General features: G+C 51.2%; 4 protein-coding genes across 4 annotated transcripts; 3 read left to right on the forward strand and 1 right to left on the reverse strand.

The window, feature by feature from the left end:
- The first annotated feature begins 624 nt into the window (after nt 1–624).
- On the forward strand, nt 625–8,470 carry TPP1 (tripeptidyl peptidase 1). The gene is made up of 13 exons (XM_070425403.1): nt 625–703; nt 819–890; nt 1,160–1,299; nt 3,377–3,527; nt 3,724–3,851; nt 3,999–4,177; nt 4,378–4,576; nt 4,740–4,928; nt 5,176–5,245; nt 5,671–5,791; nt 5,886–6,044; nt 6,193–6,318; nt 6,499–8,470. The coding sequence occupies exons 1-13, from the start codon at nt 660–662 to the stop codon at nt 6,637–6,639; spliced, it is 1,719 nt and encodes a 572-aa protein (XP_070281504.1). The 5' UTR covers nt 625–659; the 3' UTR covers nt 6,640–8,470.
- A 496-nt stretch (nt 8,471–8,966) lies between these two features.
- Nucleotides 8,967–10,360, forward strand: TAF10 (TATA-box binding protein associated factor 10). Its single transcript, XM_070425406.1, has 5 exons — nt 8,967–9,219; nt 9,337–9,491; nt 9,719–9,783; nt 9,869–9,983; nt 10,166–10,360. Exons 1-5 carry the CDS (start codon nt 8,982–8,984, stop codon nt 10,253–10,255), a joined length of 663 nt encoding a protein of 220 aa, XP_070281507.1. The 5' UTR covers nt 8,967–8,981; the 3' UTR covers nt 10,256–10,360.
- Nucleotides 10,307–17,067, reverse strand: ILK (integrin linked kinase). The gene is made up of 13 exons (XM_070425405.1): nt 16,991–17,067; nt 16,442–16,576; nt 12,835–13,000; nt 12,581–12,676; nt 12,293–12,389; nt 12,119–12,202; nt 11,948–12,033; nt 11,720–11,829; nt 11,487–11,614; nt 11,285–11,406; nt 11,114–11,213; nt 10,880–11,010; nt 10,307–10,713 (listed from the first exon to the last, which is right to left on the reverse strand). Exons 2-13 carry the CDS (start codon nt 16,528–16,530, stop codon nt 10,564–10,566), a joined length of 1,359 nt encoding a protein of 452 aa, XP_070281506.1. The 5' UTR covers nt 16,531–16,576; nt 16,991–17,067; the 3' UTR covers nt 10,307–10,563.
- Nucleotides 17,068–17,264: 197 nt separating this feature from the next.
- On the forward strand, nt 17,265–26,077 carry RRP8 (ribosomal RNA processing 8). The gene is made up of 7 exons (XM_070425407.1): nt 17,265–17,382; nt 18,804–19,167; nt 19,382–19,835; nt 19,925–20,054; nt 20,237–20,343; nt 20,426–20,522; nt 20,745–26,077. The coding sequence occupies exons 1-7, from the start codon at nt 17,284–17,286 to the stop codon at nt 20,862–20,864; spliced, it is 1,371 nt and encodes a 456-aa protein (XP_070281508.1). The 5' UTR covers nt 17,265–17,283; the 3' UTR covers nt 20,865–26,077.
- The last annotated feature ends 1,614 nt before the right edge of the window (nt 26,078–27,691 follow it).

A 27,691-nucleotide genomic window follows, 5' to 3' on the forward strand; every position in this document is an offset into this window, starting at 1 on the left:
GTGGGAGTGGCACTGGGAGCCATCTCTCTGCAGTCGATCTTGCCCTCTAACAGGCAGGAGGCCAGGAAGAAGGCAAACGGTGACCCAGAGAGAGACCGGATGGGTGAGGAGAGATCTTAGGGATGACCAGCTCTAGGCCAAGGAGGTGGATACAGGAGCAGCCAAGTGGTTTATGTGTTTTTCTTGGGGCCACTATATATTCACTTGTCATAGGACTCAAATGTGTTGAGCCTTTGCCATCAGGCTTCCGAGCGATTTGCCTGTTTTATCTGTAAATTTCACTGCAACCCTATGAGACAGACCACTTTTAATATCACAGTTTACATTCTAAATGAAGAAAGCTGGCTGGTCTCTGAGAGGTTAGGTGGATGACTTTCTTGATACACAGCTAGGAAGAACCCGGGTTTTTGGGTCTGTGGGCCTAGGACTCCTTTCTTAAGCCCCCCTGTACCCTCTGGTAAGTCCTAGTGGACTGGCAGTAGGAGGGAACTCGGGGCCAAAGCCAGGGCCTTGATGGGCCTCAGCGGGAGAATCCAAGTGGCAGCCCCTCCCATTCCCCCAGCATTCAGGACCGCCCACCTCGGGGAGGAACCAGCACGTCACTAGTTTCCAGGCTGAAGCTGGTAGTGGTAGACTGTAGGGTTCATGTGATCTGTCACATGACAGCAGATCTGCTGAGAGACGGAATGGGACTCGGAGCCTGGTAAGAAATTAGGAGGGTCTGGGAGAAGGGCATCATGTTGGAGGGAATACATGTTGGAGGGTGGGGAGGCCGTCACAACCCAGTTCCCATTGAAACCCACCTGCCGCCCCTGCAGCCTCCTAGGGCTCTTAGCCCTCTGCGTCGTGGGCAGATGCAGTTACAGCCCGGAGCCCGACCAGCAGCGGACGTGAGTTGATTGAGCACGACCTCCTCCTTCCCCGTATGCCCTGTCCCACACCCCCTGCCCTGTTCCTAGCCTCCCTCACCCCCTTACCAGCTCCCGGTACTCGCGGCAGAGTCTCACCCCCAGGTCCCCAGGCTCAGTCACCTATCATCCACCTTCATGAGCCATATCCGCTGCTGGGGTCTTTCCCAAGCTCTCAGCCCCTAATCCCGAACCTTCTGGGACTATTTCCCATCGCCGCCCTAACCAAGGCCCTGTTCCTGACCCCGCAGGCTGCCCCCAGGATGGGTGTCCCTGGGCCGTGTGGACCCTGAGGAAGAGCTGAGTCTCACCTTTGCTCTAAGACAGCAGAACCTGGAAAGACTGTCCAAACTGGTTCAGGCTGTGTCGGATCCCGGCTCTCCTCGCTACGGTGCCTGTCGGGACTTGGGACGGGATGTGGGATGCAGTACAGGGCTGGGCTGAGCCTGGGACAGTGCAGGGCATGTCAAGGTCATGCTCTCAGTTCCCATCAGGGGGTAATATAGGGCAGATGAATGGCAGTGGCTCTCATTGAAAAGTTTCTGAATGAAAAGTGAACTGAAACTAAACTGTCCAAAACTAACTCATTCTTTCTCCAAAACCTTTCTGTCTGTGTTTGTCAGGCTAGAAACCCAAAAGCAGATGTGGTTAAGAGCACAGGCTTTCCCCTGGCTGGTGTGGCTCAGTTGGAGCATCCTCCCAACCAACTGAGAACCATCACAGGTTTGATTCCTGGTCAGGGCACATATCTAGGTTGCTTTTCAATCCCTGGTGGAAGTGCAAGGTGGGTATGGGAGCCAACTGCTTCTCTCTCGCTCTCTTTTTCTCTCTCCCTCTCCCTCTGTCTCTCCCTTTCTTCCTCTCTAAAATCAATTATTTTATTTCTTTTAATCTTCACCTGAGGATATTTTTTTCCATTGATTTTTAGAGAGAGTGGAAGGAAGGGAAGGGGGGGAGGGAGAGAGAGACATAGATTTGAGAGAGACATATTGATTGGCGCATACGCGTGGGCACACACACACACACACACACACACACACTCCAACTGACTGGAGCCGGGGATCAAACCTGCAACCCAGGTACATCCACTTTTTAAAAATATATTTTTTAATGGATTTCAAAGAGGAAGGAAGAGAGAGATAGAAACATCAATTATGAGAGAGAATCATTGATCTGCTGCCTCTTGCACACCCCCCTCACTGTTTAAATTAAACTAGCCAGGGCTTAATTTAAAAAGAAAAAGGGCACAGGCTTTATGTTCAGATCCGGATTCGAATTATGACTCTACAAATGGAAAAGTAGCATCTAATACAGATGCTTCTTGACTTACAATGGGGGTTACATCCCAATAAACCCACCTCAAGTTGAAAATATTAAATAAAAAATGCTTTTAATACATCATAGCTTAGCCTAGCCTGCTTTAAATATGCTCATAACACAATATCCAAAAAACTGGTAGAGTACCAGTTGCCTATCCTCATGATCATGTGCCTGACGGGGAACTGTGGCTTCCTCCCACCGCCCAGCATCAGCAGAGAGTATCGTACCACACTGCAAGCCCCAGAAAAGATAAAAATTCAAAGTACGGTTTCCAGAGAATGTGTGTTGGTCTTGCATCATTGTAAAGTCGAAAAATCGTAAGTTTGGGGGCTGTTGTACATCTAGGTGCTCACCAACTCAAGTTCCACAAATCCACTCCCATTTCCTTCTCCACTCAGATGCTGAGGCTGCCACTTCTAACTCTAAAATAGCCTTTGGAGTAGTCCACTTCTCACCCCCCTCCTTGCCACCAACTTAGTTTATTCTCTCACGTGGCTGCTGCCCAGCCCCATGACTCTCTTCCCTCCACCCCCCTCCCCACTCTCCTCCACTCTCTGCTCTAAAACTGTCGATGTTTTGGTCCAAGGGTCAGGCTGGATTGTGTCCTTCCCCTGCTTGCAGCCCTTCGTGGTGGGGGGAGGACTGGAGAGTGGAGGACTGGGGGAGGAGGCGGTCTCAGATGCACCCAGGAGTCGAGTACTAGTGTGCATGGCTCCATACAGGAAAACGGTGACTTGCCATCATGTTAAGCTTAAAATCAACATGTATGAAAATTTGAGCTAAATTAGATATCATCTTATAATTGGCTCTGAAAGTCTCAAAGACTGTTATTGGAGATAAGCTTAAAATGGACTTTTAATCTATGAACCTCACTTGTTTTTCATGATCATGGCAGTGCATGCTGTGGTGCAGCATTTGCAACCTAGTAGTCTTTAGGATAAATCCATATTCCTGGCCCTGGCATTCCAGTTCTCTCCAGCTCTTCTTCCCCGGGCCCCCAGTATAAGCTTTACCTGCATGCCTACCTTTGTGCTCTAAAGTCCCTCAAGACCCTTCTCCAGGCTCCCAATGTCTCCTGGTTGAGGTCCAAAAAGGGAAACTTGGAAAAGCAATGAATGGAGGCAAGAGCCTCTACTGAATCCCTGCAGGAAAATACCTGACCCTGGAGGATGTGGCTGAACTGGTCCGGCCCTCACCACTGACCCTCCACACGGTCCAAAAATGGCTCCTGGCGGCTGGAGCCCGGAACTGCCACTCAGTGATCACACAGGACTTTCTCACCTGCTGGATGAGTGTTCGGTGAGAGAGAATCATTGCCCCACGGGGGGTACCAGGGAGACTAGCCACCCCAATGGGAGGGAGCTGAGAGCTTGCTGGGAGCTATGGGTAAGAGCTAACGCATGGGGAGACAGCTAACTGCCCGGTGATGCTCACATGGCCGTCTCTGCTCTGTTCCATGAGTTCTGACCTCTGTTCTCTGCTCTCTGACCTCCAGACAGGCAGAGCTGCTGCTCTCTGGGTCTGAGTTTCACCGCTATGTGGGGGGACCTGCAGAGACCCGTGTTGTAAGGTCCCTACGTCCCTACCAGCTCCCGAAGGCCTTGGCCTCCCATGTGGACTTTGGTAACACCCAGTGGGGTTGGTGGGGTTGGGGCAGGCAGGGCCAGGGGCTGGAGAAGTTTAGATGCCATGGGGGGGATTGGGGAGATCAGCAGTAAAGTGGAGGTTGGAGTCTAAAAGATCTCCTCAAACCTAATCTCCTTCCCACAGTTGGGGGGCTGCACCGCTTTCCCCCCACATCATCCTTGAGGCAGCGCCCTGAGCCACAGGTGGCAGGGACGGTTGGCCTGCACCTGGGGGTGACCCCATCCGTGATCCGTGAGCGATACAACTTGACAGCACATGACGTGGGCTCTGGCACAACCAACAACAGCCAAGCCTGTGCCCAGGTGAGCTAGGCAGGAGCCCCAGGGTCCTTGAAGCCTCCCCATGGAGCCTGACTGGCCAAGGGCCCACTCTTATCCCCTATCCAAGGGGAAGGTTGGGGAGATCTGATCTTACCACAGTGGGGGGCTAGTGTGATCTAGGATGCTATCTCCCTTGGGGCTATGTCCTCTGACCCATATATCTGCTTTGGCTCCCTCCGTAGTTCCTGGAGCAGTATTTCCATGACTCAGACCTGGCTGAATTCATGCACCTCTTTGGTGGGAACTTTGCTCACCAGGCATCAGTAGCCCAGGTGGTTGGACAACAGGGCCGGGGCCGGGCTGGGATCGAGGCCAGTCTAGATGTGGAGTACCTGATGAGTGCTGGCGCCAACATCTCCACCTGGGTCTACAGTAACCCCGGTACTATCAAGGGGATTGGTTGGTGGGAAGAGGGATAGGAATGAGTGTTGATCTTTGCTCCCCCAAGAGAATCCCGTGAACTAGAGGGAGATCCTGACAACCTCCCCCCGTCCCCTCCCAAAAATGACTGCCTTTGTGCTCCCCTTCCCACACAAAAATCCAGGCCGGCACGAGTCACAGGAACCCTTCCTGCAGTGGCTCCTGCTGCTCAGTAATGAGTCAGCCCTGCCACCTGTGCACACCGCGAGCTACGGAGATGACGAGGACTCCCTCAGCAGCGCCTACATCCAGAGGGTCAACACTGAGTTCATGAAGGCTGCTGCTCGGGGTCTTACCCTGCTCTTTGCCTCAGGTGACCTCCTACTGAACACTTAAACACCCCCCAACCCACCCACCCACCCAACTGAGAACTCTGACCCCACAGTGACCCCTGATCCTGATCTCTGACTCATACTCTGAATTTAACAGGGGCCACTGACCTGACCTCTAAACTCTGACCTCTTGCACTAAGGACTAACTCTTGAATTCCTCTCCGACAGCCAAACCTACATACCAAGCTCTGACCAATTAATCTGAGTGCTAAACTTGATCTCTCTCAGGTGACAGTGGGGCGGGGTGTTGGTCTACCTCTGGAAGACACCAGTTCCGTCCCAGCTTTCCTGCCTCCAGGTAAGCACCCCAGCTCACCACTTATCTGTGACCACCAACCTTTCATCTGTGACCTTATGATCTGGAACCTTTGCCTTGACCCCACCGGGTGCTCCTACAGCTCAGCCTCAGCTTTACATGCCCTGGTTGCTGAACTCCCCTCTTCTTCCAGTAGGTCCCAGGCCCCATGTCTCCTGAGTAGGACACAGCTCCCAGTGTTTCTCTTTCTCAGGTCCTAGGCATTTTAGTGGAAGATATGGTGAGTGTTCTGTTAGGAAAAGTATGCAGTCACCTCAGCCAAGCCTTCGGGGTTCAAAACCTTAGTCATCGCCACCTACATGCTTCCCCACAGAGTCCAGCCCCTCCAGCAACACCCAGGCCATCGCCATCCATTTTGGAGGTACCCTTAGGACCCCTAAAATCTGAGTGCTGTCTTCTGCCCTCAGCCCTTATGTGACCACGGTGGGAGGCACGTCCTTCAAGAATCCTTTCCGAGTCACAACTGAGGTTGTTGACTATATCAGTGGCGGCGGCTTCAGCAATGTGTTTCCACGACCTTCATACCAGGTACGTGTATGTTTATGTGGGTGGATGGGAATGGAGTCGGGGAGGTCAGGAATCCTCAGTTCAGAAGACCTACTCACTCAACGATGCTTTTCAGGAGGAAGCTGTAGCCAAATTCCTGAGCTCCAGCCCCCAGTTGCCACCATCCAGTTACTTCAATGCCAGTGGACGTGCCTACCCAGATGTGGCTGCGCTCTCTGATGGCTATTGGGTGGTCAGCAACCGCGTGCCTATTCCATGGGTGTCTGGCACCTCGGTGAGAATCAGCCTGGCCTCAAACCTTTAGGAACTACCCTCAGCCTGTACCCCCCAAGACCTTTTGCCCAGAACCCCTGACTTCTCAGAGACTTCTGATCCTTTCAAACATCCCTTCCCCAAAAATCCAATTACTTGCACCCTTGCAGGCTTCTACTCCAGTGTTTGGAGGGATCCTATCCCTGATAAATGAACACAGAATCCTCAATGGCCGCCCCCCTCTTGGCTTTCTCAACCCAAGGCTCTACCAGCAGCATGGGGCAGGACTCTTTGATGTGAGTGTGGAAGGGAGGTTGTGTGAACCTTTTCATAAGAGTATGGGGAGTGCTAAGATAAACCTTACAGCAGTTCTGATGGGGTAGGATAGTCTTTGGGATCTGAATACAGGGTGAGGGGGTATAATCTGTCAGTATTGGTACCAGCAGGCCCAGATCTGATGCCCACCTTATCCCTAGGTAACCCGTGGCTGCCATGAGTCCTGTCTGAATGAAGAGGTGCAGGGTCAGGGTTTCTGCTCGGGCCCTGGCTGGGATCCTGTGACAGGCTGGGGAACACCCAACTTCCCAGCTTTGCTGAAGACATTAATCAACCCTTGACCCTCTCCTGGTGGGAGAGAGGGCCTATCCCCTGCCCCACAGCTGGTAGCTTGTTTCCTTATTCTGCACTGTTGGAAGCCCTGCTGACCCCTCGCCTGTTGACTGCTGCAGACAGCTTACATCCCTAACCCTGAAGTGCTGTGAGCATGACTTGACTCCCAACCCTACCCTGCTCCATCATCTAGGTCTCCCTGCTCCTGCCTCAGGTTCCTCTACATACGCTATAACCAGTAGTGTTTGGGAGCACACCCCACCCCCCATTCCTTCTTTCTCTTTGCAACCAGGCTTTTCCCAAGGGTTGTCTACACTGTCTGTGTACACGATTTTACTTTGTGTTTGCATCTCAGTTCATTTCAATGAGACCTCAGTTCTCACTTTTTTACTCTTTCCTCCCCTGACACAGAAACAATGGTCTCCCTGCTGCTTCATTTAGTGCACTCCTCCCAATCTTTACTTTATGGCCCTCTGTCACAGTTGCCCACTCCCTCTCTTTCCTTAGCTTCTAGGGCTTAACTTCTTTTCTGACCATTCCCTCTTCCTCCTTCTCTTTCTCTGCTTCCTCATTGATGTACTTCACTACTGCATCCTTATTTAGCCTTTTGCTCTCCTCACTATCCATTGTCCCCTGGAACAAATCAATGATTGGCATGCACAGCCATCACCATCTTACTAAATCAGACTTTCTATCCAACAGTGATTGATACCTCAAATCAAGATGTGCAGTTCTCAACACTTCATCTCCCTTCCTCTTTCCCAATCCTTTTATTTCTTCATGATAAATATACTATGCTTTTTCCAACCAAGACATAGAGAGCTAAGTGTCATTCTAGACTCCCATTTCCATCACCTCCCCCCCCAGCTTCAATTAACAAGTCCTGCTGACTTTACCTCTTAAATGTATCTTTATCAATCCACAAGTCCTGCCAGTTATATTTCCTATGTATATCTAGAACTCATCTACTTCACTCCACCTCCACTGCTACTACATTAGCTTAAAGCCATGTTCTCTCCTTTGAATTGTAGGCTCTTGCAAAAAGTGACCTTTCTTCCTGCCCTTTCCTAAACCATCTTCCAGAGATAAAATGAAAATCACATCAAGTCATTTACTTGATTAAGACCCTTCAAAGATTATTGGATAAAGTTTAGGCTTTTTATCATGACTCACAAACCTGACCCCTTCCTTGATATTTGTTGCTGAGTAACAAATTGTTTATCTTCCCCTACTCTTCCCTCAAATATGTATATTCTTTCACTTTTGCTGAAGATATTCCTTGCCCTTAACACCACCCCTGACTCCCCTTTGCTTGATTGATGTCAAGGATTCTTTCCAGACTCAGTTTAGAAGCCACCTTCTCTTGTGAACTGTTGGCTCCCTGAAGCTGGTTGATTTTGGTATAGTACTAAAGTCCTAGAATTTTGAAGCCAAACCTGTTTGATTCTTGCTTCTAATACAGACTAGTGGAGAGCCTTGGGCAACTAAGTTCATCTCCCTGAGCCTTTTCCTCACGTGGTAAGTGGGGATCTCTATACCTATCTCTCATAACTATCAGTGAGTAATTAAATGGAATAAAGGTGATAGAGTGCCTGACACAAAAGTAGGCAGCAGATGTTCATGCCCTTCGTTTTTTGCACTGCACACTCTGTGTCTACCTCCAGTATTGTAACTCCCACAAAGTATTGAAATTGCCAGGTGACCTGTTTGCCTCCCTTTCCAAGACCGGTAGTGCCTAGAAGACTAGAATCTTGTTTTACTTAACTTTGTATTCCCAGGCCCCTAGCTCAGGATTGGCAAATAGGAATTAAATAAATGTTTGCTACTTCAAGAACCTCACTCTTGCACTCGCTGTGATTTTTGCATATGTTGTTTACTCGGGCTGAATACCTTCCGGTCTACAGCTGCCCTTATTTCTCCGGGCAGCTGGCGGGGCGGGGGCTTTCCTCCTCCACTACGAACCCTAAAAGGCAGAATAAGGGGACTAGAAAGGAGGCCGACTGGCAGGGAATCGGCGGTCGAGGGGGGCCGGGCCGGGCCGATGAGTCCAAAGCAAGGTCTTGAGGAGTCCGGCTGAATGAAGGTCCCAGTCCGTGGGAGACAGTCCTCGACTTTCCAGGGTTCCCAACCCGGTGGAGCCACCGAGGTCAGGCAGCGGGAGGCGAACCTCCGAGGTTTGGGCTCCGCCCGGTCTGTGTCAGCTAGCCGGCATTCAGGCAACCGGTAGGCGGGGAGCCCCGCGGCCACGGCGTGGGCGGGGCCAGCGCGAGGCGTCTGACGTCATCCTGGTGTGTGCGTAGCGTGAGCGGAAGCGGAAGCGGCTCTGTTCGCCGCCTCTCCCACCGGCCCGATGAGCTGCAGCGGCTCCGCCGCGGACCCCGAGGCGGCCCCGGCCTGCGCTGCCTCGGCCCCGGGCCCGGCCTCGGCCCCCGCGGTCGCGGCCCCCGCCGCGCTGCCCGCCGGCACCGCTGCGGAGAACAAGGCCAGCCCCGCGGGGACGGCAGGGGGGCCTGGGGCTGGAGCCGCGGCCGGGGGCGCGGGACCCGTGGCGGCGCGGGCCGGGGAGCCTGCCGAGCGGCGCGGGGCGGGTGAGGGCTGGGACGGGTGAGGGGGCGGGAGCGCCCCGGGCGGGGCCCGTCGGCGGGGAAGGCCGACCCAGCCGGGCCCTGGGCCCTCCACTCGTCACAGCGCTGCTTCTCCTCCAGCTCCGGTGTCGGCGGGCGGCGCGGCGGCCCCGGATGGGGCCATGTCTAACGGGGTTTATGTGCTGCCGAGCGCGGCCAACGGAGACGTGAAGCCGGTGGTGTCCAGCACGCCGCTGGTGGACTTCCTGATGCAGCTGGAGGATTACACGCCTACGGTGGGCTTCCCGCCCGCCCTGGGCCACTGGCCCGCTGTCCCGCCAGCTTCCTGCCACACCGTCTTGGTTCCCAACGCCCTCTGCTTGTATTTGCCCTTCTACCAGCTCTTGTGATTTACCCTCTGCCCACACACACTGCGAGCGTCCATAGCCAGGCCTGCCCCCTGCCTTCACCTCAGCCCAGCAGGGCTCAGGGCGAGCACTGACAGATGTCTCATTAATTTCAGATCCCAGATGCAGTGACTGGTTACTACCTGAACCGCGCTGGCTTTGAGGCCTCAGACCCTCGCATGTGAGTAAATTCTGCACAGGTTAGAGCTTTGGGTGCTTGTGTGGTGGTTGCTGTCCATCTTCTTATGCCAGTGTTCTCTCTCTAGAATTCGGCTCATCTCCCTAGCTGCCCAGAAATTCATCTCAGATATTGCCAACGACGCACTACAGCACTGCAAAATGAAGGGCACAGCCTCTGGCAGCTCCCGAAGCAAGAGCAAGGTGTGAGGGGAGACTCATTGAATCAGTAATTACCTCCCACAGCAGCGGAGGCTTAATTTATCCTGCAACCCCTTTGGGGGAAACTAAACTCTAGGGGAAGTAAAAAACTTACCCAGGGTCACCTCCCTGGGATTGAAATCATGATTCCCGTGTTCAGCAGGTACTCTTCCCTTTCCCCCCAGGACCGCAAGTACACTCTAACCATGGAGGACTTGACCCCTGCCCTCAGCGAATATGGCATCAATGTGAAGAAGCCGCACTATTTCACCTGAGCCACCCAACCTATATGTACTTGTCTGCCCCCTTATCCCCACACCAGCCTGTTTTCATAATAAACTTTATTGTGACAGGTAGGGCTGATCCCTCCCATGCTGGGAGACACCGTGTGGCAAGTGACAAAGCTCTGAGCCCAGCCCCTTTTGGGGCCACAGTGCGAGGGATGGGGGCAGGGGTGGGCCCCATGGCTGGGGTAGTACCATGACTGGAGGCAGGGGAGGCAACCAGAGGCCTGCTGCTTTGGGCGGTGCATTCCCCTAACTGTGTCCCACACCTCTTAAGTTTAGGTAAGGACTTTCCAGCCCTACTTGTCCTGCATCTTCTCCAGGATAGGCACGATCATGTCAAACTTGGGCCGCTTAGCAGGGTCTTCATTCATGCAGATCTTCATGAGCTTACACACATGGGGAGAAATGCCTGGTGGGATGGTAGGCCGAAGGCCTTCCAGTGCCACCTATAAATGCAGGGAAAAACAGAGTGGGTCTCAGAACATGAGTCCTATGTAGTGAGAGGCCTCCAGCCATCAGGACAGGATGACTGTATATTTGAACAACTGTGGGAAAAGCCCAGCCCTCTACAATTGTCACTACTACCGTCACTGCCCCAACACGTGCTCTCACCTTCATTCCAATCTCCATGTTGGAGAGGTCAGCAAAGGGTACTTCTCGTGTCACCAGTTCCCATAGAAGCACTGCAAAACTCCACATGTCTGCTGAGCGTCTGTTTGTGTCTTCAGGCTTCTTCTGCAGAGCTGGAGGGATAACGCTTATCTGTTCCAGCTGCCTATCCAGTCCTGTCTCTGCCCCCCTCCACTGCTACTGAGCTGCCCTTCTCTATCTCCCACATAACCTCACCTTCAGGGGCCACCCAGGCAGGTGCATACATGCGCCCAGGGCATTGGAAAGAGAACTTGACGTCAGCCATGCTGATGCGGGCGGTCATGTCCTCATCAATCTGAGGAAGAGAAGGTTACTAGATAGGAAAAGGTCTGGGGGACTGAGCCAGGAGTGAAGTTGTAACCTCACCATTACACTTCGGCTGTTGAGTGCATGTCGTGGGATGAGGGGCTCTAGTGTGTGTAGGAAGGCCATGCCCCTTGCCATGTCCAGTGCAAACTTCACAGCCTGACTCTGGTCCACAACAAAACCTAGGAGAGGAGGCAAGAGTCAAATAGCTTGGAGAGGCTCACATACCTTCCTTCAGTGAGATCTGGCATCCCCTACTCACTGGTGCCTTCATGTAGTACGTTGTACAAGGATCCATGTGGCATCAAGTGTGTGATGAGAGTCGGGTGAGGAGCAGGTGGAGCATGACAGAAACCTAGCACTGGGAGCACATTCGGATGCGAGAAAATCCTGGGAGAGGAAGAGAGTGTCCCTGGCTAAGAACAAGAGTAAAACATCTTGGGTGTTAAGTCAGGTTCCTTGGAAGCAGTAGCTTCCAATTTAGGCTTTCCCCACCTGAGCCGGGGACACTCCTCGTTGAAGTCCCTGCTTTTCCTTGTACTCCAGTCTCGAACCTTCAGCACCTTCATGACAATGTCATTGCCCTGCCAGCGGCCCTTCCATAGCTGAGGGACAGGTAAGGGTTAGGAGGCTTTAACTTTCAAGCCCACTAACGAGAAGAAACTTAAAAGGAGGTGCAAATCATGTAATTGGGGAGGGAGGGGCATGAAAGGCAGGGGTCACCTCTCCAGAGTGATTCTGGTTGATCTTTGTAATGAAGTGGAGTTGTTTGAAGTCAATGCCGGAGTGTTTGTTCAGAGTCCCATTCCCTGAGAGAGTAAGCAGGTCAGGTACCCAGCTGGAGAAACCCAGGATTATTCCCTATTACCACCCCTTCCCTCACAACTGACTCACTGGGCCGAGTGCGGGTGGTCCCCTTCCAGAATGTGTCCTTGTATGGAATACGGTTGAGATTCTGGCCCATCTTCTCTGCCCGCTCTGGGGAAGAAAGACAAACAGTCTTGGCCTCAGCTGAGGAGACAGGCAGGGACAAGACACAAAGACACAGCTGGGAGTTGGGGGACGGACCTCGAAGCAGCTCTCTCAGGGGTGCCTTGGCTTTGTCCACAGGCATTTCTCCATATTTGTTGCAGATGCTGACAAGGGCCCCATTAGCCACCAGGTCCTGGAATGAAAAGGTGGTTGTGATCATGGCCCCTGCCACCTCCCTGGCAATCACAACAACAATCAGATGCAGTACAAATCCTATGAGTGTCCTGTACTCTGCAGTGCTCACAGGATAGGATGAGGACTCCAGATCTCCCACTGAGGCTCAGACTTCCCACCCATCCCAGGGCTGAGGGGCTGAGTACTTACCTCTGCCACCTGATCTTGACCCCAAAAACAGGCATAGTGCAGGGGCACATTCCCATGCTCATTGACTGCATTGATGTCAGCTTTGTACTGCAGCAGCTGGTTCCCAGGGCCAGACAACAGAAGAGGCAGAAAGCGCAGTCAGTCCCAAATCAGAGAGGGGTGTTGAGGCAGGTGAGGGAGAAGAGTACACATACTTTCCCCAGTATGTTTCAGTGCCTGTGACTGACGTAGGGAATGGAGGGGATCATACACACCTTCTGTACAATATCACGGTGCCCATGACTGGCTGCCAGGTGCAAGGGTGTGTCATCCCCACGGTTCATCACATTGATTCGTGCCCCCCGCATGATCAGCATCTCAACCACAGCAGAGCGGCCCTCTCGGCAAGCCCAGTGCAAGGGGGAGAAGCCATGATCGTCCCTTTGAAGGAAGAGGCAATGGTCATTTATCTGGAGGTGGAATGGGGGCAATGGCCTTATATAGTCCCTCTGTGTACTCACCCCGGGCAACCTTACCTCTCCAGGACTCTAATTCTCATTCACATCAGCAGCTCCCAAAGCTGTCCAATTCAGACTTCCCCCTGAGCTTCAAACGCAACCCTCAACAAGTCCTTAAGATTCACTGTTTTCATCGACATCTCCCTCCAGCCCTTCTCTGGCATGCCCTGTCTCATTAAATGGTAGCATTCTTTATCTGGATCCTCTGCATCCCTTTTGCAACATCTGTTGGACCTTTCTGTTTCCCCCTTGTACATCCCCCTACTATAATACTTATAACACTGGATTGTAAAAATCCATGAATGGGCTGTCTTGCCAGATTGTAAGCTTCTTGAGAGAATGGATTGACAACGGGTTCAGTGCATGTTGGGGGTGCAGAGTCGTGGAGAAAGAATGCCACAATTCATGGAGGGGGGGGGGGCAAGCTTACTGATTGGCTCTGGTTGAAACTAAGATTTAAAAATGGAATGGAATTTAAAAAGTTTTAGAAGGGTTTATAATGAAAATGAGAAATGCTTTTGATAAGCCATTACTGATGAGGCAGCTATCAAACTACCACATAAAACAGGACTCCTTGCCAAAACCGGTTTGGCTCAGCGGATAGAGCGTCGGCCTGCGGACTGAAAGGTCCCAGGTTCGATTCCGGTCAAGGGCATGTACCTGGGTTGCGGGCACATCCCTAGTGGGGAGTGTGCAGGAGGCAGCTGATCGATGTTTCTCTCTCATCGATGTTTCTAACTCTCTATCTCTCTCCCTTCCTCTCTGTAAAAAATCAATAAAATATATTAAAAAAAAAAAATTAAAAAAATAAAACAGGACTCCTTTATGCAAACAATCCTGGGCCCAGAAAACAAGAAAATCAGAGTGGCTTCATGTAGAAAGAAAACTGCTTATCTTTTTCCTTTTCCCATGGACCTATATTTTATAAAGTAAAAGAACTGTACAAAAAAACACACACACACCAAAACAATTGGGTGGGAGCAGGGCCTGCCTGACAGCCTGGGGCCATAAAAGGAAATTCCCTCAAGTCCCGGAGGCAGATCCAAGAGGCGGAGCTGGGGTTGGTCTGTGGTTTGGGCAGACTGCCTCCGGATGCCTTAGTGCTGCGGTCACTTCCTTGTGGGGGCTCTAGGCCCGGCCTGGAGCTGATCAGGGGTCTGGCCACCGCAGGCCAACCAGAGGCCCCCGATAGCTCATGGGAGGGAGGGGGCGTGGCCTTAAACGTAATGATTTCCTTCTGCAGCTGCTTTCATCAGCTCCCAGCCAAAAGTTCTCCTGGGAGATGGGGCTCCTTCCCCTCCCCAAAGCAATTACCACCCCCTGCTTATCACCCTCAGTTTTACTTCCCAGCACTTTAATATATGCCTTGGCTTATCACCCTCCACCCCAACCCCAGTCTATGGCCCCCAAACAGGCCTGAGCCTGAGAGCAAAAGTATGGATAGGATTCTGCCCACTGTCAGCCGCACAGTGACCTCAGGGCCAAGACTTGAATCCCAGAGGGGCCTGCAGGGAATTCATCCCAACCTCTATCCATCATGTGGCCACCTTGGGCCCTCAAAACCTATCCCCTCAAACCAACAGTCTTCCAGTTTCACTGCCACCCCTTCACTTTGGGGCAGCAGCGTCTATCCGGGTGCCACCCCCACTGGACAACTTCGCCTAAGCCTTTATAACGCCACCAACAAAATAGTAACGGTGCCCACTGACTTTATTAGAGCACCCTTTAAGGAATTATATGAATGACGGAACAAGTGACTTCGCATTATGGAGAAGTAGTATAGAGCCTAATGGGAACCAATGAGCCTAGTGGGAACCTGGATGAAGATGACAGGTGATTCTTGCCTCTCAAACCTAAAAACTAAACTCTGCCAACCTTAAAAAATTAAATTTTAAAATGGAATTGAAATCCATCATCCTGAGTCAACATCACTACTGCTTTTCTTGTCTTCCAGTCTTATCCAACCACATCTCTCATTCAACCTAGCTGGCACAAGGCCCCTCCTCGAGGTATTGAGTCTGAATGCCCACCTCTAGTGCCCAGCAGAGGGGTTGTATTTAGTACAGTTCCTTAAATGAAGGAACCCCGTGTAATCTGGATCCTTCACCTGTTTTCCTCTGCAAAAGCCCTCACAGAGATCATCAGATAGATCATTAATTGTAAATTCAACGGGTACCGTAAAGTGTTTAAATTCTTTGATCTCTCAGGAGCCTATACTAATGTTGACCACTCCCCCTTCATTGAAACAGTCACTTCTCTAAGCTTAACCAAATTTTCCTGTTTCTCCTTCAACCTCCGGTTGTTCCTTTTAAGTCCTGCAGGCTTCTCATCCCCTCTCCTTCACACCCATGTCTTCACATACCATCTATATGCTAATATCTCCCAGATCTGTGTCTCCAAGTCAGACACATCTCCTGAAACCCAGATCTGCATGACCAACAACTTGCTCAACATTTCCACTTCCCTTACTGTCACTTTAACAAGTCTAGAGTGGAGCTTATCATCCTTCAATCTTGTCCATCTCAGTTAAAGGAACCACCACCTACCCAAGGGCCCAAGCCAGAACCCTCGTCATTGTCTTTGACCTTACTCACTTCCCTCACCAAGTCTCACCAATACTTTTTTATTTATGTATTTATTTGTTTATTATTCTTTTTTTAAAAATATCTTTCCAATTACAGTCAATATTGTTTTGTATTAGTTTCAGGTGTATCAGCATAGTGGTTAGACAATCATATATTTTACAAAGTGTTCCTCCTGACGCTTTCACCAATTCTTTACCATAAAGATTTCGGGAATCTGATCTTTCTTTTTCGCCTATCCACTCTAGCCTAAGCCGCCGCCACCACGTCTGGGATGAACCAGGCAACTGCTTCTCTTCACCTTGCCACCGCCTTCCCAAAGCATCCAAGATGACCCTTTACAAATGGACAATCTCGTGTCACTCCATGGCTTTAGACTCTTGTCCTTAGAACAGAGACCTTACTATAGCCCAAGCATCCTCGCATGACCTGGCTGACCCTTGCAGACCTTTCCGGTCTCCTGTGGTTCTCCGCTTGCATCCACTGCTTCCTATCCGCTCTCCACTCCGTCTTGCCTCCTCGCCCAGGAAGTTCCCCGAGGCTGGAAAGCTCTGCAGCCTCTGCCAATACAACTCGTACTCAGCAGTCAAGGCTCAGCTCAAACACAGCTTCCTCTGTGGAGCCCCTCTGCCCTCCCCGCCCCCGCCCCCCCCACACACGGGCTGTGCTTGGCACTCATCACACTGGACAGGGGAGTCAGCCGCTCCCCCCAGAGGAGCACCCCGCATCACCGAGAGGAGGGCGTCCGCCCTTCCTCGCACCCACCGGACACCTCAGCTCACCCCTGGTTGAGGTCGTTCTCCGTGTTGTCCAGCCACAGGCGAACGGCTACCGCGTTGCCCTCCCGGCACTGAGTGAAAATGTCGTCCATAGCAGCGTCCCGGCGCTCAGTCCCCTGGGTTGGGGAAGCCTGGGGACTGTGGAGAGATCCAGGGAACGGGGTGAGCCCCAAACTTTGTCCCCTGAAGTGCAGAAGTGTTCGTGTTGGGGATGGGGGTCTCGGTGCTGCGTCCCCGGTTAGTGGAGGTTTGGGAAGGAGTTCGGGGCAACGGAGGATCCCCAACTGTGTGTCCCCGGACGTGAGAGAGGCGCGTCCAGGCGCGATAGGGGGTGCCTGGGAGGTAGTCTATCTCCAGAAGGGATGTCAAGGAGCGCGCACAGGGACCCAATCCGCTAACAGCTGGGGGGAGGGGGGAGAGTTCGGGCGCCCTATTCCCTGGGGGGGAGATCGGGGGTCCTTCCCGGGGGTGGCCCTCGTTCGGACTCGGAACTTAGGCGGAGGGAGAGGTGAGGGCGCCCTGGGGAGGGGGCACGGGTGTTCCCGCACTCACCGGGACTCGGGCTGGAGGAGCCTTCTTCGGGGAACTCCCGTCCGGCCGCGCCCGCCCCGGCCCCGCCCCGCCCCTGGCCCTCTGCTGCCCGCGCGGACCTCCCTTCCTCCCGCCTCCTTGCCCTTCTAGCCCGCCAGGGCTGAAACTCGATGGTTTTCCCGCGCCGCGCCGGCCGCTCTAGCCGCCCTCGCGTTCACCGCTTGGTTTCCGGCTCCGTGCGCTCTGGTTCCCGGAGGCGCTCTCGGCACGTGGGGAGGCGCGGGCATCCCGCCGTCTCACCCCGCACCACGCAGATGTTCGAGGAGCCGGAGTGGGCCGAGGAGGCCTCATTGGCCGCGGGCCTCCGGCCTGTAGCCTCGCGGCCTCGGCCGGCGGCAGCCTGTCCAATCAAGGTGAGTGGCCCTGCATGTCCCCGGAGCTGTTTTGAGGCCCTGAAGCGGATTCTCGTGGATCTCAGCGCTGGCCACGCCGCGCGCGCACTCCGCGAGTGTGAGTGTGAGTGTGTGTGTGAGTGTGAGTGTGTGTGTGTGAGTGTGTGTGTGTGGCCGACTGAGATCGAAGGTCTGAGATCTTCCACAAGAAAATGCCGTTGGAACTGAGAGTTGCTAAGTAGAACTGAGTGAAGCAAAGAGGGTTTCTTGGACAGGAAAGCACGTGCAAAGGCCCTGGGTCAAGAGACCATGCATGTCCTATGAGGGTCACACACACAGAAATAATCCGTGTCCTTGGAGCACAGAGAATGCGAGGGGAAGCCATTGAAGTCGGAGAGGTAAGTTAGTGGTTTTGCGTATTTTAAGGATAGACAGAAGCCCATGAAGCGGTTTTATAGGGCAAGGATTCCTTCAGTGTGGAGACTGGACTTGAGCGAGGGCGAGGGAATGACAGTGAAGGAAGGGTTGTCTGTACAAAGGTGGTGTGGCGGGGCTACTAAGCACCTCCCAGTTAAGTGCCTGGGCTGAGACTGCCCGCTGGGACTTCGATCCTGAAGGCCCCCCAGACAATAGACCTTCTCCTTTAAGCTTCTGCTGATGTGAAGGCAGCAGTACTTTTCAGGCTCCTCCTACTTTCTGTGAGCTTCCAGCATAGAATCTGCCTGCTTTATCCCTCCTCTTCATTCCCGAAACCCATTGCTATAATCCAGGCCACTGGTCCCCTGTCTGCCGCTTGTCTCCTTCAGTCCTCTATACTGCGGCTAGAGTCGTTTTAAACAGGTGTCGCTCTTGTCAGAAACCTTCTGCCTTTTACCAGCTGGAGGCAAACACCTGAGACGAGGGTTGGAACTCCTGGTCTCTGGCTTTGGTCCTGTTGCTTGTGACTTTACCACATTCCTCTGGGGAACCCCAGTACCTCCTCTGAACACTGAAGAGAGTGGGATGGGTGGTTTCTCTGTCTTCCAGCCTCCCAAAGGTGGGGGTGACAACTTGAAAGTTCTTCGGGGTCTGACATGCTTCGTGACAAGCTTGTTAACTGGGAATAATCCAGATACTTTTGCCAGTGTTTGAGTCAGGTCCCTATCTCTCCCTTCTCGTTCCCCAGGTCCCATCCATTCTCCTCGTCCCTGCTTTCATCCCTTCTTTTTTACATAAGTATATGTTTATTGATTTCAGAGAGGAATGGAGAGGGAGAGAGATAGAAACATCAATGATTAGAGAGAATTGTTGATTGTCTGCCTCCTGCACACCCTCTACTGGGGATTGAGCCTGAAACCTGTGCATGTGCCCTGGACTGGAATAGAACCCAGGACCCTTCAGTCCACAGGCCCACGCTCTACCCACTGAGCCAAACCTGCTTTCATCCCTTCTTTCCCCTCCAGGGCTCCAAGCGCCGACAGCTCTTGGCCACACTACGGGCCCTGGAGGCAGCATCTCTTTCCCAACAACTCCCCAGCCTACCTGGCAGTGACTCTGAGGAGGAGGAAGTGGTGGAAAGGAAAAAGAAACGCCCCAAAAAGGCCTCATTGGCCAGTGTTTCTACCGAAGTAGAGGAGAAAAGGAAGAAGCAGCATCAAAAACAAGGCCTACCTGGCAGTGACTCTGAGGAAAAGGAAGTAAAAAAGAAGAAGTGCCGAAAAAGGGCTCTTGAAAGTGATTCTGCTGCAGAAGAAAAAAGAAAAGGGAAATGCCAGAAACAGGCCCCTTCAAACCCTGCCCAGCACCTGGACAGTGTTGACCAAACAGGTATTAGTGGATGCATATGTGTGTGGGGGACAGGGAAGGGGATCGTCTGATCTTACACATGACCGGGGTTACTTCCCATCATCAGGTGTGAGGATGGGCAGTTAGAAGTACTTTCATCCAGGCCACAGTCTCTGTGTTGGCCAGGATGAATTTGCCGAGCCTCTGAGTTCAGTGGATCTTGCCCCAAATATGCCTTTCCATCTTCCCCCGACAGGTCCCAAAGCTTGGAAGAGTAGTGCTACAGGTGACCCATCCAAGCCAAGCTCTGTGGCCACTTCCCCGCAAACTCCCCATGCCTTGAGTCGCAAGCAGTGGCGGAACCGGCAGAAGAACAAGCGTAGACACAAGAACAAGTTTCGGCCACCTCAGCCACCAGACCCAGCCAAAGTCACAGCCCCCACAGAGGAGACAGAGGTGCCTCCTGCCCCCACTCAAGATGACCACGAGGCTCGGGCAGGAGCTCTGCGAGCCCGCATGGCACAGCGGCTGGATGGTGCTCAATTTCGCTACCTCAATGAACAGCTGTACTCAGGGCCCAGCAGTGCTGCACAACGCCTCTTCCAGGAAGACCCTGAGGCCTTCCTCCTCTACCACCGCGGCTTCCAGAGCCAAGTCAAGAAGTGGCCGCTACAGCCAGTGGACCGCATCGCCAGGGATCTTCGCCAGCGGTGAATGGGGTTGGGCACTGTGAAAGCCGATGTTGGTCGATCATGGGCTCAGACTAGACCAGTGAGTGATCCCTCCCCTCCACTCCCAGGCCTGCGTCCCTGGTGGTAGCTGACTTTGGCTGTGGGGACTGCCGCCTGGCTTCAAGTATCCGGAACCCGGTGCACTGCTTTGACTTGGCCTCTCTGGACCCCAGGGTCACTGTATGTGACATGGCCCAGGTAAACCCCTGTATCCCTCTCTGTGTCTGGCCTGTGTTCTAAGCCCAGCCTGCATGTGCTAATCTCTAACACTCCCTCCTTCCTCCCTGCCCACACCCCCATCTTGGTGTCCAACCTACCACTCGCTGCTGGCCTTCTCCTCCCCAAATTGTGCGCCTCATATACCACCCCACTACCCACAGGTGCCTCTGGAGGATGAGTCTGTAGATGTGGCTGTGTTCTGCCTTTCACTGATGGGAACCAATATCAGGGACTTTCTAGAGGAGGCAAATCGAGTGCTGAAGCCTGGGTAAGAGCCTCCAGGACACAGGTGCATGTACATGTGCACATGCGTGTCTCTGCACTTACACAGAACTTCCCATTCTTCTCAGGGGTCTCCTGAAAGTGGCTGAAGTTAGCAGCCGCTTTGAAGATGTTCGGGCCTTTTTGGGAGCCATGAACAAACTGGGCTTCAAGATCATCTCCAAGGTGAGGGCCCAAGAAGTCTGTCCCTGTTTTTGTCTCATGTGTGGCCCTTTTCAGGGTAATGGTGTTCAGGAAGAAGGCCATGGGCACAGACATTTGCTTCTTGAAGGCACGACTCGTGGGAGAGCCCTGGGAAGCTTTCTGAGCAAGGGTGGGACATAGACGGAGGTGTTTTTAAAGAATGGGGTGAGGAATTGGGGCTCACTGGGTCTTTTCTGCCCCTAGGACCTGACCAACAGCCACTTCTTCCTGTTTGATTTTGAAAAGACTGGGCCTCCTCGAGTGGGGCCCAAGGCTCAACTCTCAGGCCTGAAGCTTCAGCCCTGTCTCTACAAGCGCAGGTGACCTCTGAACCCCCCTTGAAGGGGGAAGCAAGTCTTGAACTCCATTGTCAGAACTCCGAAGACTATAACCAGCCAGGCTGTGACCCAGGACTGGGTACCGCCCTTCCTCTATCCCACGAACGAAGTGTGATGAAACCCCTGGTTCAGCCCCGCTCTGCTAAAGGATTCTTGGTTGCAAGAAGCATAAAATCACTCGGGCTGGCTAAAGAATAAGGAGTTTATGGTGAGAACACAGGGATATCTGGGAATTATGGATCCCCTAGGTGTCATGGAAACTAGATTATTTGGAATTCAAGGCATCTCTGGGTTTGACTCTTTTTTTCTGTCTCTCAGGAGCCACATGGGCTTTCTGTCCTGGTGTCTCCATTCTCTCTTCTGATCTTCTGTCTGCAGACCAGCTTCCTCTGCTTACTCATAGCTGCTGCTCCTTCACCTTTGGTCTGCTTCTTGGCTCTGGACAACTAGTAGCCCATCAACATCCTGGCTCAGTACAACAAACTGGGTTTCTGAGTCAGGACTGTTGGATTGTCTCTGCACTAAACACTTCTTTCCTCTCTAGTCTCATCTCCACCTTTGGGGCTACATGACCCAAACACGCCCAGCATCTGTTGTTGTCCTGTGGGCCCCTGGTGTGTGTCTGGCTGAGAGCACAGATTTTAGAATCAGGTGGGCCTGGCTGAGAGTCATTTAATTTTTGAATGTCACATTCCTCATTTGGAAAATGGTAGAATTCCTGTCTCATGGATTGTTGTGTGCCAACTGAGGCGATCTATAGCCAGGGCTGGGTACTGAGGAGGTGCTCAGTAAACTGTAGATGTAGCTTGTTGTGTGTTATCAGCCTCATTCTCTAAAGATCTTCTCCGGACTGGGTTGGAAGTTGGAGGGTAAAGAATAGATTTGTTCTGTTCCTCTTCGTGAGGAAGATTCAGAGAACTCAATATAGACCTTTCAAAGGGCTCATTTAATAGGATATTTAGAGATTCTTGATAGCGTCTGAGCCATCCTTGGAGAGTGGTGGTGAGGGAGTTGGGTCTTTTCATCAATAACCATCAGTTAATGCCACATTGGGGTGGGGCATGGGGCTGTTCGTTGGCAGATGGGTCTGTTGTTTCTGCCTAACACTAGGTCCAGATCAGCAAGCCCTAGGAAAAGCTATAGGCAAGGAAGGCTAGTGCTGGAGAAGATGAACTGGGTTGATACATCTTCGGTGGCTCCTAAAAGGAATCTGCCATGAGCCCGGGCATAGACATACAACCTCTTGTACCTACTTCCAAGAAACACAGGTTTCAGGGCTCTAAGCCAGTAGGATGCCTCCAGAAGAGGATGGAGGTTTTGAGGCAGGCTGTCGGCCAGAGGAAATGTGTGGAGGTGGGGCTGTGAACCATTCGGCAAATACTGCACAGAGCCATGCATGTGCTCTTCTCTCTGCTGAATACTTGGCTGACTGGCAAAGCCTTACTCCTGCCTCCAAACAACCTACGTGCTTTTTAGTCCATCACACCCAAAGCAGAATGAGTGTCTTAGCTGCACTCAAAGTACTACCTGAAGAGTGCAGCTTCGGCATTTTAATGCTGCATTGTGATTGCTGTGTGTGTTAGGCTGCAGTCTTTTCAAGTTACATTGATCTTGGTATTCCCAGAACTTGTCACTTGAATGACAGGGTCCAGTTGAGTGGGGTTGATGGGAGCAGGAGTGTTGCAGGAACCCCCATTTGGGGCACAAGATAAAGCCACTGTGATGATGGAAGAAGTGGGCAAATGGGAGAAATTCAGTAGATAGGATTGGTAAATATTAAGGGTTGATGAGAGAGGAATCTGAAGTGAGTCTGGTTTCTGGCTTGCACAACTGGGTGAGTTGGCGATGCCATTCAAAATGTTGGGTTTTAAGTACCTCTGATGTTCATTTGGAAGCAGGACATAAAAATCTCAGGAGAGCCCTAGCTGGTGTTGCTCAGTGTTTGGAGTGTTGGCCTGAGTGCACCAAAGGGTCTTGAGTTTGATTCCCAGTCAAGGGCATGTACCTGGGCTGTCGCTGTAGAAGGCAACCAGTTGATGTGTCTCTCTCTCCTCACTGTTTCTCTCTACTTCCCTCCCTCCCACTCTCTGAAGACCAATGGAAAAAATATCCTCAGGTGAGGATTAACAAACAAAAACAAAAGACTCAGGAGAGATCTGTGCTAGGGATTTGGGAATCGGCAGCCCAGAGGTAAGAATTAAAGTCTTAGGAATAGGTAAGGTATCCAGAGTAAGATAATGAGAAGAGAAAATGGCTCAGAATAGAACTGAAGAGCATTTAGTGGATGGGTAACTAGAAATGAACCAGTAAGAGTGGCAAGATGAAAAGTTTGGGCCAGAGATGGAGGAGTAAAACCAGGAGAGTGGGTTGTTTTTAATATGCTTTTTAAAATTGATTTTAGGGAGAGGGAGAGAGAGATAGAAACTTGATGGAGAGAGAAATATTGATTAGTTGCCTTCTGCTCACCCCCTACCAGGGATCAAGCCCACAACCAACCCGGGTATGTGCCTGACGACCTGTTGGTGCATGGGACTAGATTCAACCAACAGAGTTACATTGGCCAGGGCAAGAGAGTGGATTTTTTTTTTTTTTTAATATGGAAGGAATGGGAAATTTGTCAGCTGCCAGTTGCTGTTGAGAAGTCTATTAAGATGAGAAATCAGATTGTGGTGGGATGAGGACTGCTGAGTAATGTTGAGGGCCTTTTTGAACATATACTAGTATAGGTATTATTCCTGAATTTATAGTTATACCAGTCAGGCCAATGGTGTGGTTATCTGTCTACTCAGGAATCTAGGTGTAGCTGTAGAAACTGAGCACTAAGATCATCCAGAGTTGGAACCTTGCTGTGCAAAAGAAATTAAAGGAAAGCGAGCAAAGGAGTTTCAGACTATTTGCAAGTAAGTGATTGCTACACTGGGCCATGGGATTTTGTAGGACAGGTAGGAGAGTGAAAACAGGAGTAGGTTGTTACCCTGGTAGTAACTGAACAAGTGACCTGGGAGGATGGGAGGCTGTGGTCAGAAATTGGAATACTTAAATTATAATTATTAGAAACAGATCAGCTCCAGGTGATGGCAGAGTGCAGCAACAGTGGTGAGTGCCTGAGAGACATTCAAGGGAGGTTGCCTGAAGATTGGTTAATGGACTGAGGACTCAGGTATTTGTGTGGGGGGTAGGCTGTTGTCTGTATGGACTTTGCAGTTGTCTAGGATGGTGGTAGAAGTTGGCATGAAACAGGTGCCAACCTCTTGAAGGAGGAAACCAATCCAGGAGATCTGCAGACAAAGGGAAGGAGAGAATAATGGCATAAGTTTCAAAAGTGCTGAGGGTTCACACAGCCTATTAGAGACTCATTTGGGAGTGGAGCTGGCTGCCGGGCAGCTAAGATAAAATACCCTGACAGTCCTCTCCAGTTTGTCATGACTCACCAGGGATTACTGGGGAGAGAGTATTGTGGCAGCTCCGTGGCCAGGGGCCTCCTGGAATAATGAGAGGTAAGCCACAATGTCCAAGGGATGTGTGTGGTAGTAGGGCATCTCACTATAGGGCACATCACCTTTTATAGCTCCACATCCATGTTCTTCCCCAAATGTTACTTATATTTCTAGATCTTGACTAATCTTCCCTGTTTTCTTGGCATGCTCAACAGAACAGCTGGGGTCTGCCCTCCTCCCTCTTTTGCTTTCCCCCCTTATACTTCTCCCTTGGCCTATTCTGGCACCGGCCACCTGAGTAAATATCTCTCTGGGTCTGACTCAGACCCCAAGTTCACTCTAACTCAGCCCAGCCCCCAGTAGTGGCCCATCAATCACCCTGATTATGAAAGCAGCACTCCCTGAGCCTGACCTGGGTCCCCCCTGCTCCATCGTCAACTTCAGGACAAGCTTTTGTTCAAGTCCTTGCCTAGATTTCAGTGTCTAATGTTGAGATTCTAGAATGAAGAGAGAACAATATATGTTTCTTTAAGAAATAGCAGTATGCCAGCTGTTTAAAGAACAATGAGACCAGTTTAAGGGACACTTTGAGAACAGAGGGAAGGAGTGGCAAGAGTAGTAAGAGGCAAATGAGAATGGGAGGGTCTGCCCTGTTGGGAAAGGCAGTTCTCAAACTTTAGAGTGCAGTAGAATTATCTGGAAGGCTTGTTATAGTGCAGATTGCTAAACCCTCCCCCAGTTTCTGGTTCAGAAGGTCAGGATAGGGCTTGAGAAGTTTTTTCTGGTTGCTTTGATTTTTTTCTCAGTGAAGCAGGAAGTAGACTTTGAGTTGAGAATGAGAGTAGGGGGAGGGGGTTGGAGTTTTGAGGGGAGGAGAACATGAATATTTCTAAGAGGGAATGAATGAATTAGGAAAGTACAGCATGATTGCTAGTAGTATTAATAGCACACATAAGGTACAAGGTCAGAAAGAGGATAGGATGGGAGGAGACCAGTGTAAGATTGCTTTCTGGAGAGCTTGTTACTGTGAGACAGAGTACACCTGGATTGTCAGAACCCACCCACTTCTTGAGGGGCAGGCTGTTTTCTGCCCTTTTACCCCAAATCTAATTGGGGATTCCACTGGGACCATTTGGGACCCCTGAAGTATTGAATCCTACAGCCAAGAAATGATGAGCCTGGAGTCTGACTTCTGCCCTGGAAATGTAGAAGGCTAGCAGAGGCTCACTGACTGCTTTGGTGTGGAGCCAGAGGAGTGCTGCTGCTTCTGCATTGGCCTGCATTCCCACAATTTGCCGGGGCACCTGATGTATGAGTGTATCCTACACGCCTTGCAGGAGAGGGACGCATGGTGGTCTTGGGTCCTGTCCAATAGGACCATTGGAAGAGGAAGGAGACCTCAACACAAAGAAGCTAGGAGTGTACCAGGTGGACTGAGGAGGAAGTTGCAGGAGACCCCCCAAAATAAAGCTGCATCACCAGAGTCAAGAGGACAGTGATATGCCCCCTTTAAATACCTGCCTAGTCCATAGGGCACAGAACCACCAGTCAATCAAGAACTGTTTTATTGCCTGACTTCTCTGCACTTGGGCCCAAAGCAATCAGCAGCTATTAGGTGGAAAAGAGCAGAGATTATTTTGCCCTTCCCCATAGCAAGCTCTTGGACTTAAGTGGAACAGAGTTGGGAAGGGAAAATAGTTATAGCTACAGCAGGTGCAGATTATTTATTGTTGCATAGGATTAAACATTCTAATCACTTGGATTTGTGTTTGTATCTTAAAATGAGCACAAGACTATCAACTAAGAATGAGCTGAAAAGTCACAGGCTTGCTACAGCTCTTTTCCAGCACAGGGCAAGAGTACCCCCAAATGAAAAAAGTTTAGAGGGCTGAGAGATAAGAATAAAGTTGGATTTGGGTACTAGGCTTATTAGCATCCCCTTGAGAGGCTTATTGCTTCTGCAGATATTGGTGAGCTCCAGCTTTTGTTCCTGTAATATAGTCCTAAGAGAATACAGTTCCAAAAGAAACATGATCTTGGCAGAGACACAACTCAGCTCCAAACACTCAACCATTTCTGTAATCGCACAAAGCCCTTAAAGCTTTTAAGAGACTTGTAATTAGACCTTTTTGTCCCCTTGTTGCCCTCCTTCCCGGGTGACTTCTCAGACTGGCCACCTGGTTCTAGGATATTTGACAAAACTGCAATATCCACCTTACTGGTCTCCCTCCTACCCCTCCAAAGCAGTTCATTTTGCACATAGCCAAGTGATCTTTTTTAAATGTAAATCAGATTTGTCAGTTCTCTGCTTAAAATTCTTCAATGGATGCTCATTGCTCTGAAAACAAAAGACAACTTCATTCCCAGTCCCTGTGTGATCTTGCCCAGGCCTCCCTCTCCAACTGCATCTTAACCCACTCCTTCCTCACGAAACCTCAGCCACACGGGGTTTCTTTTCATTCCTCCAACATTCTAAGCCTTTTCTGCTCTGGGTCTTTGTGCATGCTGCTCCATCTTCCTAGAGTGCTCTCCCTGATGAGCTCATTTTCATCTTCCAGATCTTCACACCAACATCACCTTCTGTGGAAGAAACTGGCTAGGTGCTCACCAGAATGTCCTTTCCCTGGACAGTTAAACTCCATTTCCCTGCTCATCGCATCAAGGTGGGGCAGTGTGAGTGGTCCTCGTCAAAGGAAGGGGAGTAGGAGAGATGTTTCACTACCAGACTGTGAGAGGCCCCCTGCCAGGGAAGGCGTCATGGCTTTCTTTAAGTCATGTTGACTGAACCCAAGGCTTGGGCATAGCCCTACCTTGGGGGTATTTCTGGCCAAAAGGTGAGAATGCCTTCAGCTCAACTCTTCAAAGCCCAGGGCCTCCCACACCAGACCAAGGCAGTTAAAGAGCAGATGAGCCTTCTCCATATTGTACCACCCCCTCCTCCACCTTACAGGATGACCTTGTAGCACATGTTTGAAGGTGATTGAGTAACAGCATAGAAGAGGTTGAGATATCTGAGTCACTCTTTGGGAGGAAAACTGCTTGACTAAGAACATCCACATTGAACTTTGAACAAAGAGTAAACCTCTACTGCAATAAATTAGTGAATTTTGGGAGATTTAGGACAGTTAGCATTATATATCCTGGCTAATAGTTCTTCTCTGGTCATCCTATCCACCTTACTCTTGATCACAGAACACTTTTGTTTCCTTTGGGTGCTTCAAACATGTAATTACCTTAGCAAATACTTCAGTGCTTTCCACCTGTGCCATTAATTTTAATCTTAATGGTGTGTGTGTGGGGGGGGGGGGTGGGGCGGGGGGGTGTTCACATCAGGAAGTTGAGATGCTTATTTTACCAGTTACTTAAGGATGTTAGC

Source organism: Myotis yumanensis, unplaced genomic scaffold (genome assembly GCF_028538775.1).
Source record: "Myotis yumanensis isolate MYYU_CA2020_CCGP unplaced genomic scaffold, mMyoYum1.0.hap1 SCAF_10, whole genome shotgun sequence".
Lineage (NCBI taxonomy): Eukaryota > Metazoa > Chordata > Mammalia > Chiroptera > Vespertilionidae > Myotis > Myotis yumanensis.